Here is an 18,295-nt window from a genome sequence, read left to right as displayed (position 1 = left end):
CTGGTCAATTGGAGACGATATGCATTCTTTCTGCCTGGCGCTCTGCCACTGTTACAGATTATATTACTACACCGCCACACCCTGTGTTTCCAAATATAGTACAGCAGTATTGGGCTAGTACGAACAATACAAATATCGAAGTCATTTTTTTTGGCATGTGGTATAGTGTCCAAAGAGTAGCTAGATTGATGGTACAGACTGGATGTCTCAACTCAATTGCCAGAATATAAACATAAGAACGGATTGTATATACCAAGTCAACATGAACCAATGCGTATTTTGCGAACGGCCGGTCTCATACAAGCTTGTAAAACCGAGCAGCCAGGCCACTAATAATAACAACCGCAGCAAGGACCCCGATGATGCCGAAAAACCATCCGTATCCTGGTACGTCTTGCCCGGGAACATGAACGTTCATGCCAAACAGACCGCAGATGAGGTTCATGGGGACGAGTATGGTAGCGATAAGTGTCACCTTGCTCAAGACCTTGTTGGCATGGTTACCTAGAACCAGATTTGTCACATTCAACTGAGCAAGGTAGTTTGTATGGGAGCGACTGAGCATCTTCTCGAAATGTGCTAGATTAGACATCATGGTCACAACGTGGTCCTGGATATCACCAAGGTAAAGTCCAATGTCGCCCCGAGGCGTCACTGAGTACTGCTCGTTGCAGCGCTTGGAGAACCCACGAATAACGTCGGCTTTGCCTCCCAAGAGACGCATCAAGCTCATTACCTTTTTCCGCAAATTCCCAATGCGAGGTAAGAATGATTCGAAGTCATCCATGCGCGCAATAAACACGAGGTCTTCGATGGCTTCGGTTTCAACCTCAATCTCCCGGATAACGGGACCAAAACTATCTACAATGTCATCGCTTTAGACCATTAGCACCAAGTCTCTGCTTGCAACCAGCAGAAAGCGGGAGAGCAACCTACATCATAGCATAACAGATCCAATCGCTGCTGAGCGATACATAGTCACGGAGCTTCCCAATTCTTTTTCGGACATTTGCGGCGTGGGGATTCTCGGTAAATGAGAACGACAAAACACCATCGCGGAAGACGACCATATAGAAGTTCACAGGCTCCATGAACTGCTCGCTCGTCTTGTCGAGTTGATAGAACGTTCGGAAACAGACGAAATAGTATTGCTTGAAGAGTTCAACTTTCTCACGTGACTCCTGGGTTAAAATATCTTCTGTTGTCAAAGGGTGAATGGAGAACGCCCTTGAAATTGCGCTCACTTCAGCCTCGGTGGGATTCAGAACGTCCAGCCACCAAACACCGCCTTCGGGTCCAAGTTGAAAAAGATCTCGGAAACTGTCCCCAGGAAGGACAAGATCCCCTAATTCCGCCGCATGTACGGTGCTCTGTGATTCGGAAGAAAAGAAGCCAAAGCGAGTCGGCTCATTCTCATTCTTCAGCTTGTCCAGCAACTCCTTCTCGTTTGCTTGGTTGAAGATTTTGTCATTGAACTTGGACGGCGTTGAGTCATCAAAGGAAACCTCGGCGCTTGAGGAGTGCTTCTCATCCACCCCCGTAGCGATTTCGGTGCTTGGGCGAAGGTCGCGGAAAGCCCGCGAGTATCTGTCCTGCGAACTCAGACTATGTTTGCGCTGATTGCTGGAAGGCTTTGTCTTCTGATTCAAAGCTACGAATTCCTCCAATTCCTCGTAGTCGATCACTGGAATTCTTCCAGGTTCTTCGAAGTGCGGCACGCACGTATCCTCTGGAGAATCCAGGTCACCTGGTTGAGGTCGAATAACACTGGCGTTGCTGAAAGTCGGTCGTCTGGTACCGCCTGAAACCGTGCGCTGAAGAATGGCCTCCAAATCTGGGGGCCCATGGCTCTCCAAAGTATTTGCGCGCTCTCGGCGACGAGGATCTGCAAAGGCGTCGACGGAATTTGGCGGCGACGAGGATCGAGCCGAAACGGAACTCTCTCGTGATCTGTTACCAATATCCTGATGAGTACGGCTATATGTCCGACCGTGGCGCGCATTCCCAGTGGGATCGACAGATACTCGGCGTCCCACAGCATTCACGTCATTCGCCGACCGATCATCGTCCAGAATAGCCTGTTCGAAGTCCCGCAAAAACGGTCCAGAATCTCTGTAGGCATCCTGGACTTGAAGTAGGTCGGGGCGCTGGGGTACTTCTGCTATCCCTTGCTGCGCAGTATTTTGACGGCTCAAAGTCACATCCAGTGTCGCTTCCATGCGATGTTGATTATCTAATTGGAACCGATGGTCATCCAGTTCAGGCACCGGTGTGCTGAACCTGGTGAGATCCATGAACTTCTCCGACTTTGCGGACTCGGACATTTTCGTGCAATTCGCTAGTGGAGTAAACTGGTATGTAGTCGGGAAGGCCGCTTCTGAGCCTGCACAGTATGATTTCAAACGGTCAATGTCACCGAGATGTCTCGAGTATCGGCGTGTCGTGTCCAATCACAATAACGAGGATGGGTTAACTAGTCCCGAGAAACGTTGCTCCTCCATCCATTAGCCAGACCCCTCGCAAGGGCCTGGCATTACCGATGGGCGACCGTGTGCCAGATTCGATGTGTTTATGACAGCCTAGTTAGGGGGGCCTGGTGTCTCCCCCGCAGAAGACCCTGAACTTGGGGCCCAGGAGAGGGTGCAAGAAGGATGACTGGGAGTAGCGAAGGCCCGCCAACTTGACTGAGTAGGGCAAATAGGAGCGCTTGCGCTCCGTGATTGCAGCGGGGAGATTTCTTCACTTACTCCCTCGACGCAAATTCTGCGATCAGCTCGCCGCAGAATTGTTTGACGTAACCAGTTGGTGACTTAGCAGAAACAAAGCGAACGTCAATCAGTTCGAGTCACAGAATTCAAGTTCTGATAGATGTATCCGCTCTGGAAACAGATACAGGGGTAAGTCGTCAAGCTGGAAGAAAAGCTTGCGAATCCGAATCTGATTCGGATTCAGCTACTCCGTAATTAGGAGTTGACGGACAAAGCTCTTTAAAGCCACAACCCACAACACAAAAAAAAAGGGGTCGCGCTACAGATGTAACTCAGATAGAGTTGGTCTGAAGGAACAATAGAAACACAGACTCAAAAGGAATGGAGTCTGAAAATATGGAGAAGAAGAGATGTCAGAGGGAAGGCGACGGAATCAAGCAAAAAGCAGCGAAAAAAGAGGGGCGGACCACTAGCAAGGATTTCCGCATTGAGGGAAGTTAAAGCATAAAGCGACAGCTAGTGTCACTGTCACAGCCTCCGAGTCTGAAGCTGCCGAATGGTTGGTTATTATTAATGGTATTAATGGTTTATTGGACGAGCAGGTCTAAAATTATCTTCAAACTTTGAAGCTCTGCTGCTCTGCTGATATGGAGGTAGGAAGATATCCATATTAACTGTTGGATTAAAACTTTGGGCACCGCTTCTGAGAATATACTTGTAAGGCAGCCATGCAAAGATCCCAAATCCAGAGCTCTGGTACGCGGATCATGAGAGAGAGTTCGCACGGTTAGCAGCGGGCAGTGTAAAAGACATCGTGGTTGATATGCTGCATACAGTGAGCTCAAACTTGACTACACCGCAAGATAAATCATTTCCGCCACCGTTTGATTCGCAAAACAGTCGATCATTAGTTCATTGGGAATTAATTGATCTTCTTTTGATGCAGGAAATCTTACAGCTGTTGCTTGGCTCTGAGACCCAAGCTTTAGACGGATTTTTGCAATTTGCACACAACTCGGGGCCCCGAAGTCGGCCTGATCCGATGGGATTTTTTCGACTTTTCGGTGTGCCAAGTTGTAGTAGTCATTGCTCACCATCACATATTCAACCACCTAATTAAGCCGGATTGCTTGAGAGAGCATTCGCTACGACGTCTCTCTTCTTCAAGAACATTTCTCCCGATTCCAAAACAGTTTGTTCAGCAATTGACTTGTGTCGCATTCTGCTTCGTTTATTCGGGCCCCTCCGACTTTTGAGTCTCCGATTCTTTGGCTTGTTTTCCCCGCAATAATGTCTTCAAAATCGTTCGTCATTCGGACCCCCTGCTCGTCCGCAAATATTGGCCCTGGATTCGATGTCATCGGTCTTGCATTGTCCCTCTACCTCGAGCTACAGGTGACCATCGACTCTTCCAGGACGTCGTCGCAGCAGCCACTCAATTGTGTCATCACGTACGATGATCAAAGCAACAGCTCCGAGAAGATCAGCCTGGACCCGGAGGTTAATCTGATCACACGCGTAGCCCTGTACGTACTTAGATGCCATGACCAAAGAGCTTTCCCCGTTGAGACCCGGGTTCATATTGTAAATCCCATCCCGCTGGGTCGGGGACTAGGTTCGTCAGGAACCGCTGTGGTTGCCGGTGTTATGCTGGGGAATGAAGTAGGTCAGCTTGGGCTAAGCAAGGATCGGTTGCTTGACTACTGCTTAATGATTGGTAAGTCATTGCTCATATGCATAAGCGCTTGAGCGCGCTAACTGTGAACAGAGCGTCACCCGGATAACGTCGCTGCTTCGCTGTTCGGAGGGTTTGTTGGAACATACCTAAATGAGCTCAAGCCGGAAGACGTAGCACGCAAAGAGATTCCTCTGAGTGAGGTGCTTCCCGCCCCTGCTGGAGGCATTGACACTGGTAAACGACCACCAGAACCGCCTCTTGGGATCGGTCATTACAGGAAATTCCACTGGGCGAAGGAGATCAAAGCCATTGCCATCATTCCCGACTTCGTCGTGCCCACTGCCAATGCCCGGAATGTCCTGCCTACAAGCTATTCTCGCGCCGATGTGGTACGTCCACCTATGAGCTTTGTACTCGTGCACATCTGACAATAATCTTCTCAGGTCTTCAACCTGCAACGAGCTGCCCTACTTCCAGCGGCTTTAGGCTCCTCCCCACCTGACCCGGACATGATATATTTGGCTATGCAGGACAAAGTTCACCAGCCTTACCGGCAGACACTTATTCCAGGCCTCACAGAGATTCTCCGCTCCATGACACCAAGCACCCAGCCTGGTCTTCTCGGGATTTGCTTGTCTGGAGCCGGACCAACTATTCTGGCGTTGGCCACGGAGAGATTTTCCGAAATCGCGGAACTCATAATTGCACGCTTCGCTTCCCAGAATATCTCCTGCAAGTGGAAGCTGTTGGAACCCGCTCATGATGGTGCCATCGTGCAGCGCTGAACCATCATGCTGTGACCGAGTCATCTTCATGGATAGATACACGGATATAGAATCTCCTCCTCCATTTCTTAGTCCTCCTTTCACGATTGTTTATTAGAAGGAATATATGCAGGAATTTTCTTGACTTTTCAATGTGTCAACTACGCATTTGGTTCGAGAAAAGAAGTATCATAGTCACTCGAGCAGCCCGAATAGGAGCATTTTCGAGCATTTTCCAATCTGTAGTGATTGGGTAATCGTAAGCGCAAAAAAAAATAAAAAAAGAAAAAAGAAAAAGAAAAAAAGAAAAAAAATTGAAAAAGAAAGAGAGAAGGTAAGCAGAAATGCTAACCAGCAGGATATGGAAAGATAGCATATCTTTCCTTGATGGCTTGCAATATGAGCAATCATATCACTGATGCCAGAGACAAAGCCAAGCCACATATCCGCCTTATCGATAAGGCTGGAATGGATAACTAGTCAATGAGGTAGCTTCCAAGGAGGCTGCAACCATTGTTCTCAAGTGTTTCCAAATCACGGCACCTACCTATCGAGGACGATTCCTTTATCATGGATGATTTTCTAGCGCCCATTCAAGATGCCTTTGAGGGCCAAATTGTGAGCCTTGGCCATCTGGCTTTTACGCCGTCCTACCTCGTTTTAGTAACACGCCAACGCTAACCTGGCCACTTCTATCTGAGCAGGATTTCTCTGGGCAACGAACTACGGAACTTCTATCTACGGCGCTTTTGACTATATCCGGCGTGAGTTTATGACACTATTTCATGGTGCTACGTGCTTTACTGACGGTTGACGCATCTAGCTGAGCGCTTTCCTCGTCGGGTACATCTTACAAGATATCCATCTAACGTTCTGGACGGGATTAGCCGGCTCACTCTTTACCGGACTCATTGTGATCCCTCCGTGGCGTTTCTACAACAGGAACCCTGAAAAGTGGCTGGTTCCATCCGCTGGCGGAAAAGGTTCGTAGTAAAGATTCGTGGTAGAGGGTGTCAGTGTCGCGTGAAATGTGCTGGAGGCTGTCTTTCGGACCTGGGACGGCACCGCTTTTCGTTGAGATTGTACATGTCCCATGTTATTGAGTTGAGAGTTCGTAGAGAATTCAACTGTACTAGAAAGGAATAAGGAGGAAGTAATGAAAAAATGATTAGAATGAATAGTGATGACCGTAAACGCCGCCCAAGAAACTCTGGCTGCACAGCAGACTGCTTCCTTTCCCATTCATAAGAAGACACGTTTACCGGCCGTACTTCTGAAACTCCCAGTCTTTGTTATCGAGAGGGCACACTTGACGGGTTTTCAGCCAGCGGGAAATACAGTGGAAATGGAATGCATGCTAGGTTAGTTGTCAGTAAACAACCATAGTCAGTAATTCGTGGTAGACCAACGTTGCAAATTCCCCAAGCAACTGTGCACTCCTCGGTGGTGGATGAGCCTTGGTTTGCTTGACACTCGATGCCTGTCCGGAAGATATTAGCTCTGTCGGCAGCTAGAAGTGCATACATCGATTCAACATGGAATCAACATACAGAGATCCATAATGTGGTTACGGCAAATAGCACAGTTATCAACAACGATATCCCACGCCCATAGAGCAACAGCATTCCACTAATGAAATGTAGGATCAGCAATACATCCTTCCAACATATTCCAGGAGTATGCAGCGTGGTTATACCTTCTTGACTTCGAATTTCTTCTTCCCATCACCGGATCCTTCTGCCTTGGATACAGCCTTCGTCTTGGAGGAGGATGCCTCCTTCATTTCAACATCCGCCATTATGTAGACAGATTTTGAGCTTGTAAATAACGAGAACCCTGGGGCTGAAATTGAGGAGGGGCAGAATTGAGGCGGATTACGTAGTGGTGCGCAGCTTTTTAACGGAAACTGGGACTCAAACCGGAGGATGAGCCACCAATTCGCACTCGAAGTAAATTATCGAACAGGGAATACAAGATTTATACCTCAAAAATGGAGATCTGGTAATATTGTGGGAACCGTCAAGCCTAATAAGAGCTCCCAGAGAAGACGTGCCTGACTAGTTTGCCCTGTTTGCAAGTAATGACTCTCGTGACAAACTCCGGCCTGTGAGCTGTGGTGAAGTGGCGTGGGTGCTGACTTAGTCATGATCCCCGCCCAATCCATGAAACCCAACCCAGCCTCAACTGATCGCGCTTCATTCCATTCACTATCTGACCTCATCTTGGACAATCCATCCACTATGCCGACACGGATCGTACAATAATGCTTCACCCTCCTCATTCTGCTTCACCTCCTTGTCATTCAAATTACGTAATTACGTCTGTCTCTACGAGCTCCTGTTTAATACCTACCTTCGTCGGCCATTACTCGATCGTTCATTAAGCCGCTTTCCTTCGATTAGCCGCCGTCATCACGACCATTGGCTGGGTTGGCGTCTTTCGGTAGTATTTCAGCATTGAAGTATTTCTAGGTACCGGCTGCCTGGAAGATATATTTAATCTGCCACTGCTGCTTGTTCTTACCTCACTGCTATTCTTATTATTGACTCCTGTGCCGGATTTTCTCTCTGCGTCATCTATCTTGAATAAGGCTGTTATTTATCAAGCCGACTCGTCGAAATGCCGACTCAATCTCCAACACCATTGACGCCTAAGGACTCTCGAAATAATCGCCGCAATCAGAAGCGGAACATAACAGCCTCAGCTCAGAATGTTTCGGCACTTGCAACACCGCCCTCGTCACCACCCAAGGCCGTGAGTCCTAGAGAAGCAACAACTGATTCTTCAAGCGCTATCATATTCAAGAAGAAAGGAAATCGTTCTGCAAAGAAGCTTCGTGATATATCTAGAATGTCCCCGGTCAATAAACCCGGCCATCGTCATACGTCTTCGCAATCGAACAATAATATCGCCACTTCCCACATGAAAGAAACACATTATGCCGGCCCAACTTTCCACGCATCACCTGCGCCGTCCGCTCTACCGATTCCGAGCTTTTTTTCTAAGTCTTTTCCTGAGTCTGATCTTGCGCCAGCGTTCGAGCAGGACAGCGACAGTTTCGATGCCGATGGAGATCTTGAGAATACGCCGTCAAAACCTAGATCGCGTCCACTTCTCTCACACGAACAACGAGAGTCCACGCCACTCGATTTCCTGTTCAAAGCTGCGGTCGAAGCGAGGATGTCTGGGCCTCAGCAAAGTCCTGATCAGAGTCCTTGCTTTCGATCACCACAGACCGATTCTAAGGCAATGCAACACCGGAAGTTCAACAACGATAACGCTGGAATATTCCCTCTAGAGATGGGAGGTTCTGACCTAAATCAGCCTCAGATTGGCCCTTCCTTTGCACCGTCATATAAAGACCGCATGAATGCTCTACAATCAGCTAGCTCTGTGTCGCCAGACTTGCATTCCCTTGATGAGAATGAGCGGAAGGCTAAGACGGAAGCGCTGAAGAGTCTATTACTCAATCCTCGTCCGCAGAGGCCGTCGTTGACCTCTCAGTCGCATCATGATCAGTTTAACTACAAGCGAGAGCGACCAATTCTCAGTCCTATGGTGCCGCATTTTGCTACTCCCTTGAGGACTAGCTCGGGTCCGCCAGTCATGACTTCTAATGGCGATATGTTAGACAAAGGGTCGTCTGTTTCTAAGTTCGGACCACGCCAGAGTACTCACGACACCCACTCAAGTTCCCCACAGCGTCAGTATCTACCGGATTCTACTATTTTAGCTAACGGGATACTTGCCTCCAACCCGGGAAACGCACCGACTACTCCAAGACAAGCATACAACTTACCATCCCGGGTCTATCCATCAGAGATGCCAGCTCCACGGCAACATGCGAACTACTATCCTGCGTTTGATACTAAGTCTCCCGCCTTCCAACCCCCTCCAGCCAATGCAAGTTCCCCAGCCGTCGATACGAAGAAGATAGAGGATGATCTACGGCGAATACTGAAGCTTGATGTCAATCCAAGTATCCCATCGAGTGAAATCCAAAGCTCACTCGCGTAACAGCACTACTTGCGGCTTCAACACTGGTCTTACCTTCGAGCAGTCCTTTTCACGGCAGATATATGGGCGCGGCTGCAACGTGCCATCCTCTCCTTCACAGACTCATCAGGGAGTGGCCACTATTTCCAATAATCTGTCAACTCCATCCGGGTGTCACTCGTCCTGGGTTCTATGCTCCTTCCCTATTAGTTACTTCCTCTAGCAGCTAGATTCGTGACATTATTTCGGTGTTTTGGTATGATTCATCTTAATAGCGGCTGGTTTTGTGATTGGTGAGGTTGATTAGTTCGTCAGTGAGGAATGCATGTATACCCCTGGTAGCATCAGGCCTGGAGTCCAGTTTCGTTTTGAGCGTTATTTTAGGACACTTCGCGAAGGGACATGTTGCAGTCGCCTTTCCTACGAAGAACACCTCAGTTTGCTTGTGGTGCCTTTCCTTAGCACTAAGTATTCTTACGTTTCCTCTACCGTCTTGGCTCGACGTCTCCTGTTTGTTTATGTGCCTGGTCTTTTTGACATACGCCGCTGTCCACATACGCTATCATCTGCCGCTTCCAAAAATCAAAGTGGCAGTAGTTTGTGGTGACCTCTGGTACTGTTTGTTTCAATTGTCTTTGTGTGGTGCTTCTCACATTGTCTACACACCTGCGGCTAGGTCGTTTGGAGTTCGATCTTTTATTACGATTCCTATGTCTGATCACATCAGTCTCTTCAATACCCATCATTCTTTACTCTTACTTATATAATCTCCCCTAAACATACGGATATTACGGATAATACTTCCCAATTCAGTCATTAATGAAAGCCTTCGCGACCTTGAATACGTTAGTATAAAACATGGCGAGCTGGTTACCGCAATTGGCTATATGTTGCGGGCAGGAATGCGCGTGTTTCGATTGCAAGGCAGTGACTCGGTCAATCAGTAGCAACAGTGATACAAAAACAACTTTGGATCGCCTCCCCTGGTTGGTTACCCAGAAATGCGCATCAATTATAATATCACCCTAAGAGTGAGGACATTGTTATCAAGTATGCCGTATCTAAATTCTAGACTGCTAGTCTGCTATGGAGTAGTAGCACGTAGGGCGAAACGGCGGCGAAGGGCTGTGGAGAGATCCATTCAGTCCCCGGGCTCCTTGCCAGGGGTCGAGCCGAACGAAGAGAATAAAATTAATTCATCAAGCAAAAAGGACCGTAAGATTAATGCTCCATACGGCGCAGAATATAATTCAGCCAGGAGATTTGGCGAGAGGCAGACGAAGAGGCACTTTTCCATCGCTGTCCTGACGCTGTTCTCCCTCTTTCTTGAGGAAAGCATCATTTCTATCGCATGCCATTCCAGCCAGTGCTTTAACTTCTCTTTCTCCCCTGGCTAGCCTCAAACCACCTCCTCACTCCTTGCTCTCACCTCAAAAGAACGAATCAAGCTCCAATTTTAACACACTCATTTTTTTCTTCCCTTAAATCCAACTTCTGCACGTCCGTTCAACCCTTTAATTCTCCCTTTCTCGCTCTGGAAACCGTCTGTCTTCTTCAACCCCTCTTGCATGCCCTTTATCCAATGATCCGTTGGCGCTTTGCATAAGATCTTGGAAGTGAACCGGGTGTGTTTATTGTTGCACTGCTTCTCTCCTGTTGATTGACCACCATGTCAAACCCGTGAGTATTCTTGCAGATTGATATCCCCCTTCTCACCTGGTTGATACTTTCTAACTCATTGCCTTCCAACAACAGCTTTGGTTCAGCATGGCGCTCCTTTTGGCACACGATGACCTCCTACGACCGGCACGCGTCCCACGACTCTCCATATCGAACAGGTAAACATGTACCTCTCAGTCAAAGCCGGCATGAGCCTCTCACATCCATCGCGACAAGCGCGATCGAGTCCCGACCGGACCTCACCAGCCCTTACGAGGACGAGCAAGCGAATGGAATCAGTTCTCCAAGTCGCCCTTATTCCCCTGGGATGCGATCAATGTCCTCTCAAGCCCGTCGGTCAGCAGACCACGGCGCGGAAGGGGTTCCGGAGATTCAAATGCAAAGCTTCCACGATGGGGCGCCACCTCCCCCTCCTGTGTCCCATTCTTGGAGAAAAATAGAACGATGGCTAGAGCACAATTACGAAGAGCTCTACGATAACCTCTGTGAAGGGTGCACTCAGAATGATATCAACGAGCTAGAACATGAACTAGATTGCAGCCTACCATTAGAGGTTCGGGAATCTCTGATGAGTCATGATGGTCAAGAACGACCGGGTCTACCTACTGGTATTATCTTTGGCTGTATGCTTCTCGACTGCGAGGAAATTGTTCAAGAGTGGAAGAACTGGAGGACGGTGAACGAGGAGTTCCTCGCTTCCCCATCGACAGTCAATACTCCCCTTCCGAAGGCCACGGCCAGCTCATCGTCCGCTCCCCCACCCCCTCAGGCGTCAAACCCGTTGTGGAGACAGGAATTGCTCGAACGACAAGACTCACAGCCTCCAGGCGCCGTCCAGAAGGCCTATGCTCATCCCGCTTGGATTCCCCTTGCTCGCGATTGGGGCGGCAACTGCATCGCAATCGACTTGGCCCCAGGGCCCGCCGGGAAATGGGGTCAAGTCATCATTTTCGGCCGAGACTACGATTGTAAATATGTGATTGCCCGATCTTGGGCCGCTTTCCTTGCAGTGTTCTCGGACGACCTCTGCGGCGGTAAGGCTGTTGTGGACGAGGATTCGAACGAGCTGAAACTCTTGGAATTCAAGGCTCAGAATGTGGAACCACCTTACCTAGAAATAATGCGTTGGAGAACGGATCAAAAATACGGCCGGAAGCAACCTCGCCGCAAGGCCCCGAACGGCTTAGGCCTCAGCACTGGCAGCAGATCTGGAAAAGAGTCTCCTTACGGGAGCCCTGGACCCAGTGAAGAACGTGGAAGGTCACCACACCGTTTTCCGAATCGCGGTTCGGCTCAAAGCCCCAAGATGCAATTCGGTATATCGAGTCCACTCGCTCGCGTCACCGAGGAAGTATCGAGTCCGGTACACGGTAGTGCGGAAAGCGAAGTCGTTGATGAGGGCAATAAACACGGTACGAAAGAGTCTCAGGCCGAAGATTTACTGGAGGTTGCGCCTCAAAAGGCTTCCGGAAAGGAGAACGAGGCGCTTGAAGAGCAACCGCCGGCGAATAAGGCTGACACTGAAAGGTCGCAAAAACGCGAGTCTACGCCTGGCTCGGATAACGAAGTCCTAGGCGAGATGAAGAATGTCGCTATCTAAGCTACGGTCGTATGTCTGTTCTCTCTATGTTTTGGGTCCGCATATCATGAACAACTTCATTTCGCCGTTTTCGCGCGGGCTTCTCATCTATCATTACCTGAAGTGTATCCGGTGCAGTCGCTGAAACGATGGGGTCCTTGAAGATGTCTTTTCTTTTTTTTATTTTAATAGCCTTGTATAAAATTCCACCATCGTCGTGTTTTCTAGTGATCTTGCTCAGCACCCCTAGTCACGCATTTTTTTCTATAATCATGTGTAACTTTATCCTTGCGGTCATGCAGTGCTAGGTGGTTGTTCTTTAACTGTTATTTTACTAATGCTACTGTAGACTCAATATTTGTGAAAGCTGTGCCGGATGCAACACCTTGGTGTGCTTTTACAGCTTACTCATTACTATTGCTGAAAACCCGATGTGTAACAAAACCAGAGGTAACCTGTGCACATTAGCATGTATGACCAGTCACTGTTATTCTGAGACCCGTTACAGTGTAATCCTTTGTGGCACGAGAGTGCCAATTTTCAATGGTGAGGTTTGCATGGAATGGGACTCTACAGGGCCGTATCTTCGTACCTGGAAGCCCAGCCGCAGGCGCAATTGGCCAGCTCTATACATGGAAAGATGATCGACGAGGGCCACGGTTATATAGAATCTATTGGTCATTTTGTTGGAGCGGGTATCTAGGTGCACTGCCAATTCAAACTGATAGCAGGCCTGTCCTTGAGAGACATGTTTCTGGACGATCGGTGTATCTCTTGCTTAGATCGGCAACCGTCCGCTTGGATAAGATCAATTTGCCGTCAGGCTGGTAATGGCTTGCTCGCAGGTGGGTGCCGACTCTCTTATCACACTCAGCCTAATAGCGGCGTTCAGATACGCAATACAGTCAGATATTGTCTGCTATGCGGACCACTGCCTATCGTTTCAGTCCCAGTCGCTGTCATCGTCGTCCTTGTAGGCTCGCGTAATCCCAGTCCGAATACCGCGTCTGCCCTGCCTTGCATCGTTGTCCTCATCACTGTCCCTATCTGATTCCTCCTCGTCATCGGCGCTGAATCTCGCCTGGGACAGAATACCCTTTCCTAGCAACCTCTTCTCCAGACTAGCGGTATTAAATCCTTCCAGTCCAGCAGTTCCCCCTGGTCCCAAACCTTCGAAGCCAAGAACTCTCTCCACGGCCACTCCATCCAAAAACCCAATTACGCAGGGGAGGATTCTGATTTTCAACTTCTCGACGACAAAGGGCGTTTCGCGCACGTCAACCCTTGCGAACCGAACATCCTGATGTCGCGCCGCAAGTGCCCGGATATGGTTATCCATGGTGGCGCAGCGCACAAATTCTGGATGCGCGAAGTGAATTACGCATCGTTGCGTCTGAGTTGTGTAGTCTAGAAGCACTTGATCGCCTTTCAGAGTTGGGTAGAGCGAGTCTTCAACGAGGGTGGTCTTTTGACTGCTAGATTTCTGCGCCGTTGCAAATTCTGCGCTTAATTGTTCAAGGCGGTGGGCGCGGTAACCGGTGTTGTCTTCTTCCTCTAGAGCTTTGAAAAGGGCGTCGTCGTCGTCGGAGAGATCGTGCTTGTCTGTTTCTTGTTGGATGGGTGGCGGGGTTTCTTGAGGCATTGTAAAGTTGGAAGCTTCGTCGAACAGATATATATGGGTCTAGCGGGTCGATAAATTCGGCTGGGATTAGGCATAGAAGATGCACCGAGAAGAATATGGTTGAAGGCAGAAAGGGCAAGCTTTGTGAAGGTATGTATATAAATGCCAAAATGGGTACGCCGCCGATCTAAAACCAAGAAAGTCATTCCATACCGCTGAGAAAGCTTCGAGGGGTGCCAGACCTGAGCAGTGCCGTTTCGCACAACTGATATTAAGTACCACTGTAGACTCTTTACAGCCCACAATTGATATCATCCGTTTCCATTTGCATTTAAGCCAACCCTAAATATGTATAAGCGGACATCACCTGGCATAGGCTCACAAAAGACGCATCCGGAGCGCCAAGCCAAAAGCGGGCGTATTGTCACGTTATCAGATTACGCCAGGAACTTTTTGTTTCTTAACGCACTCCTCACTCCCCTTAACGCGGCTGTACTCTTTTACTGCCTGGACTAAACTTCCCACCTTCCCCTTCTCTTATTATTGCGTTAGGACTCTCTTTCATCTTGAAAGTATTAGAATCTCCTTCCTTCTTTGGCACGCTGCCCGTCTTCAATCGCTATCTGTTTGCGAAGTCCCTTTTATATCGCCCCAACAGCCTCATACACCACGCCGCTACCGTTATCATGACGGACAACAGGAAGCCTGAAGACTACACCATAGAGATGGACAAGTTGGGTCAAAATAAGAATTATCAAGCGCCTCCGCCTCCGCCACAACCCAGAAGTTCTACCGCGAGCTCAATTTCCAACAATGCTGCTCTTTCTGTTCTGGCATACTGCGGTTCGTCCATTTTGATGACCGTTATGAACAAATATGTCCTATCTTCGGACTTCAACCTCAACTTCTTCCTCCTTTGTGTGCAGGTATGTTAGAGCATGCGCAAGTTGCCGCGTTATCAACTGCTGATGACCATGTGATTTTCTCAGTCTCTCGTGTGTATCATTGCAATCCAATTGTGCAAGGCATGTGGGCTTATCACATACCGCGATTTCAATTTGGATGAGGCTCGGAAGTGTGCGTGTATTGGAATCAGCTACCCCAGCGACTCAACTGATGGTTTATCTTACAGGGTTTCCCATCACGCTCCTACTCATCGGCATGATCTATACCGGTTCAAAGGCATTGCAATTTCTCTCTATCCCTGTCTACACGATCTTCAAAAACCTGACCATCATCCTCATCGCCTATGGCGAGGTTCTGTGGTTTGGTGGCTCTGTGACGAATCTCACTCTCTTCTCGTTCGGCCTTATGGTTTTCAGCTCTATCATCGCTGCTTGGGCCGATATCAAGCATGCTATTGAAAGCAGTGGCGATGCGACATCAAAGGTTTCCACATTAAATGCTGGATACATCTGGATGTTGATAAACTGCCTCTGCACGTCATCTTACGTTCTCGGAATGCGCAAACGAATCAAGCTGACCAACTTCAAGGATTTTGATAGTAAGTGGCCGGACTTCACAACACCTGGCTTGTCTTCTAACATTGTCATCCTAGCCATGTTCTACAACAATCTTCTCTCAATTCCCGTTCTGATCGTCTGTTCCGGCATCTTGGAAGACTGGTCCCCTGCGAATGTCGCCCGTAACTTCCCGTCTGCTGACCGCAACGGCATCATGTTTGCGATGATTCTGTCTGGACTGTCCACGGTTTTTATCTCATATACCTCCGCCTGGTGTGTTCGCGTCACATCGTCGACCACTTATTCCATGGTTGGCGCTCTCAACAAGCTTCCTATCGCACTTTCTGGCCTAATTTTCTTCGACGCTCCTGTCACGTTTCCTAGCGTTTCGGCCATCATGGTTGGGTTTGTAAGTGGTATCGTGTACGCCGTTGCCAAGATCAAGCAGAACGCAAAGCCAAAGGTCGGGATTCTGCCTACCACTAATCCGGTCAGCGCCAGCAGCCAGAGTATGAGGGATTCGCTGCGCTCGTGAATTGACTCGGGAGTATCCGACCACAGAACAACTATCGTCACGATCTGTTCCCACTCGTATTCTGTGTGATCATACTCGTTATCGCGGGAGTGGCTCTGCAGATTCAGCTATTTTGCGACTGCTTCCCCGTCTGTAGGTGCTGGTGAAGTTGTATTCTATTTCGCGCATAGGTCGAGCGACGCGCCCTTGCTTTAATTTCCACACATCCTAGCCCGCATCAGGGCCCCTATATTGGTATAATGCCCCCTTCTTTCCCCACAGCGCTCACGGCACATCTTGTTACGAAAACGCTCTATTAATATCAGGGCGCACATTCATCTATTGCGCATACACGAGGTCTACATGCTGGTCGTGAAACAAAATGGCGGCCTATATTTTGTTATAGATGTTGTATATATGAGTTATTAATTAGGCATAGAAAGCGTTTTGTTTCAGGACGAATTCTTTAACAAAATATATTTTGCGTTTGTCGGCCCGTTCCTGAAAAACCAATTTGTTTAAATTTTTATATCAACCACGATTAGATTCCACCTTTCTCCCAACAATTACACCGTCTTACCTTGGTATTGTCCACCCTATCCATTTCATACCAGACACTTTGTTTCCACATACGGAAGAGAGCAACTAGCACGCATGGCGAGATTGAAAAGAGCTCGAGCCCTGCATCAACACCAGAATGCGCACTCCGGTCCGAATACGAGCCATGGCACGGGCAGGAAGCATCGCAAGATGAGCTCCTTTGCTAAGCTCTCGACGAAGAACAACTACAAAAACAGTGTGACCAAGGAGAATAATGAAAAGAATATTGCGCCGCCGCGGAAGAATGAAAAGCACCAACAGAAGCAACACACAAGGCCAATTGTGCCGTTTCGCAGAAAGGATCGTATTCTATTAGTTGGAGAGGGTAAGTTCACGCTTCCCTGATTCTGGCTGTCTGAGATAGTCCAAGAAGTATACACGAATGGACTCAGGAGCCCGCAAGCAAGCACCTAAGAGTTCTGCGAAACTACACCAGCGCGGCCGATTCGCCCTAAGCTTAAGATTGATGTATACTCATCAACCCGACGCACGCTTGTCTAGTCTTCGTGTCCCTAAGCAGCCTAGACCTGACGCGGCTCCTTATCAAGAACCCTTATATATCGTTCCTATATCCCACCTAAGACGTCTCAAGTACGGTGATACTAACGCACAAACCACGTCCAGGCGACTTCTCCTTCGCGCACTCCCTAGCCACGTACCACCGCTGCAAACACCTACTAGCAACATGCTATGACTCCCAAGAAACACTCTTCGCTAAATACCCACAAGCGGAGAAGAAAATTGCCGAGATCATTAGCTTAAAGACTAAGAACCAGCTGAAATCGGGAAGGAAGGACAATGATGCCGCCAATCCTCAGAGTTTAATAGGCCCAAAAGTGCTGTTCTCCGTCGATGCTAAGAAACTTGGTTCTGCGACGGGAGGCGCGAGGGACGTCCGAACTGGGTTTTCGAGGCAAGAGCGGAAGGAACCTGTCTGGAAGAAACACGATGGGAATAAGAGAAGTACTAGGTCTGCGAAAGCTACTGAAGATACCGCGAGCAATAAGGGCAAGGGTACGGGCAAGGAAAAGGGTGGGCCGTGGGACATGATCTGTTTCAATTTCCCGCATGTAGGTGGCCTTTCGACAGATGTGAATCGGCAAGTTAGGGCGAATCAGGAGCTACTTGTTGCATTCTTCAAGGCGTGTGTTCCGTTACTGGCAGAGCGGCCTGAGGAGCTCGGCGATGATGCTGAGGTGGATGACGATTGGGAGTTCGAGACAGATGTGGAAGATGAATCTGAGGAAAGTGATGGCGATTATGATGAAGAGAACGGCATTGTCAAGGCGAAAGACGAGCGTAGGACGGAGCCCGGCCAGGTATTAGTTACGTTGTTTGAAGGGGAACCTTACACACTATGGAATATTAGGGACCTCGCACGACACGCTGGATTAAGGGTCGTGACGAGCTTCAAATTCCCCTGGGCGTGCTACCGCGGCTACTCGCATGCGCGGACGCTTGGGGAGATTGAAGGGAAAGATGGTGCAAGAGGGGGATGGCGAGGTGAGGATAGAGAGGCGAGGATGTACGTGTTTGAGGTCAAGACGGATGATCACCCCCAACTCGGAGCCACCGGAAAGAGGAAGAAGAGGTCAACAGATATGGATGAATCAGATAGTGATTAATTTATGGAAATACATGTATGCATAACAGATGAACGATGCCCGCAATGTCCTGTCCCGAATATTCCTA

At 48.8% G+C, this 18,295-nt stretch overlaps 9 protein-coding genes across 9 annotated transcripts, besides 1 other annotated feature; 6 read left to right on the top strand and 3 right to left on the bottom strand.

Annotated features, from left to right (window-relative positions):
* Positions 1-18,295: part of a sequence feature (contig 1.163 1..91924(-1)) that runs on past both edges of the window.
* Positions 296-2,324, bottom strand: ANIA_11138 (magnesium transporter CorA family protein; the record flags this gene model as incomplete). The annotated part of the gene is made up of 2 exons (XM_050611790.1): positions 296-875; positions 937-2,324. The coding sequence occupies 2 exons, from the start codon at positions 2,322-2,324 to the stop codon at positions 296-298; spliced, it is 1,968 nt and encodes a 655-aa protein (XP_050467775.1).
* ANIA_08843 (homoserine kinase) lies at positions 3,814-5,171 on the top strand (the record flags this gene model as incomplete). The annotated part of the gene is made up of 3 exons (XM_050611789.1): positions 3,814-4,425; positions 4,477-4,775; positions 4,830-5,171. The coding sequence occupies exons 1-3, from the start codon at positions 3,999-4,001 to the stop codon at positions 5,169-5,171; spliced, it is 1,068 nt and encodes a 355-aa protein (XP_050467774.1). The 5' UTR covers positions 3,814-3,998.
* ANIA_11133 (signal peptidase complex subunit 1) lies at positions 5,695-6,256 on the top strand. Its single transcript, XM_050611788.1, has 3 exons — positions 5,695-5,768; positions 5,855-5,914; positions 5,974-6,256. The coding sequence occupies exons 1-3, from the start codon at positions 5,721-5,723 to the stop codon at positions 6,139-6,141; spliced, it is 276 nt and encodes a 91-aa protein (XP_050467773.1). The 5' UTR covers positions 5,695-5,720; the 3' UTR covers positions 6,142-6,256.
* On the bottom strand, positions 6,409-6,948 carry ANIA_08844 (SCF ubiquitin ligase complex subunit rbxA; the record flags this gene model as incomplete). The annotated part of the gene is made up of 4 exons (XM_677021.1): positions 6,409-6,507; positions 6,560-6,630; positions 6,701-6,779; positions 6,847-6,948. The coding sequence occupies 4 exons, from the start codon at positions 6,946-6,948 to the stop codon at positions 6,409-6,411; spliced, it is 351 nt and encodes a 116-aa protein (XP_682113.1).
* Positions 7,770-9,474, top strand: ANIA_08845 (proline-rich nuclear receptor coactivator motif-containing protein; the record flags this gene model as incomplete). The annotated part of the gene is made up of 1 exon (XM_677022.2): positions 7,770-9,474. The coding sequence occupies one exon, from the start codon at positions 7,770-7,772 to the stop codon at positions 9,165-9,167; it is 1,398 nt and encodes a 465-aa protein (XP_682114.1). The 3' UTR covers positions 9,168-9,474.
* Positions 10,443-12,591, top strand: ANIA_08846 (SMI1/KNR4 family protein). Its single transcript, XM_677023.2, has 2 exons — positions 10,443-10,826; positions 10,902-12,591. The coding sequence occupies exons 1-2, from the start codon at positions 10,816-10,818 to the stop codon at positions 12,424-12,426; spliced, it is 1,536 nt and encodes a 511-aa protein (XP_682115.1). The 5' UTR covers positions 10,443-10,815; the 3' UTR covers positions 12,427-12,591.
* On the bottom strand, positions 13,296-14,047 carry ANIA_08847 (Phosducin-like family protein phnC; the record flags this gene model as incomplete). Its single annotated transcript, XM_677024.2, has 1 exon — positions 13,296-14,047. The coding sequence occupies one exon, from the start codon at positions 14,045-14,047 to the stop codon at positions 13,349-13,351; it is 699 nt and encodes a 232-aa protein (XP_682116.1). The 3' UTR covers positions 13,296-13,348.
* gmtA (GDP-mannose transporter gmtA) lies at positions 14,558-16,024 on the top strand (the record flags this gene model as incomplete). Its single annotated transcript, XM_677025.2, has 4 exons — positions 14,558-14,952; positions 15,016-15,103; positions 15,159-15,530; positions 15,585-16,024. Exons 1-4 carry the CDS (start codon positions 14,713-14,715, stop codon positions 16,022-16,024), a joined length of 1,140 nt encoding a protein of 379 aa, XP_682117.2. The 5' UTR covers positions 14,558-14,712.
* ANIA_08849 (25S rRNA (uracil2634-N3)-methyltransferase) lies at positions 16,658-18,228 on the top strand (the record flags this gene model as incomplete). The annotated part of the gene is made up of 2 exons (XM_677026.1): positions 16,658-16,928; positions 17,228-18,228. 2 exons carry the CDS (start codon positions 16,658-16,660, stop codon positions 18,226-18,228), a joined length of 1,272 nt encoding a protein of 423 aa, XP_682118.1.

The sequence above is a fragment of the Aspergillus nidulans genome, chromosome III (assembly GCF_000011425.1).
Source record: "Aspergillus nidulans FGSC A4 chromosome III".
Classification (NCBI taxonomy): domain Eukaryota; kingdom Fungi; phylum Ascomycota; class Eurotiomycetes; order Eurotiales; family Aspergillaceae; genus Aspergillus; species Aspergillus nidulans.
The sequence above is the reverse complement of the archived record's forward strand: the minus strand, read 5'-3'. Positions and strand labels throughout refer to the sequence as shown.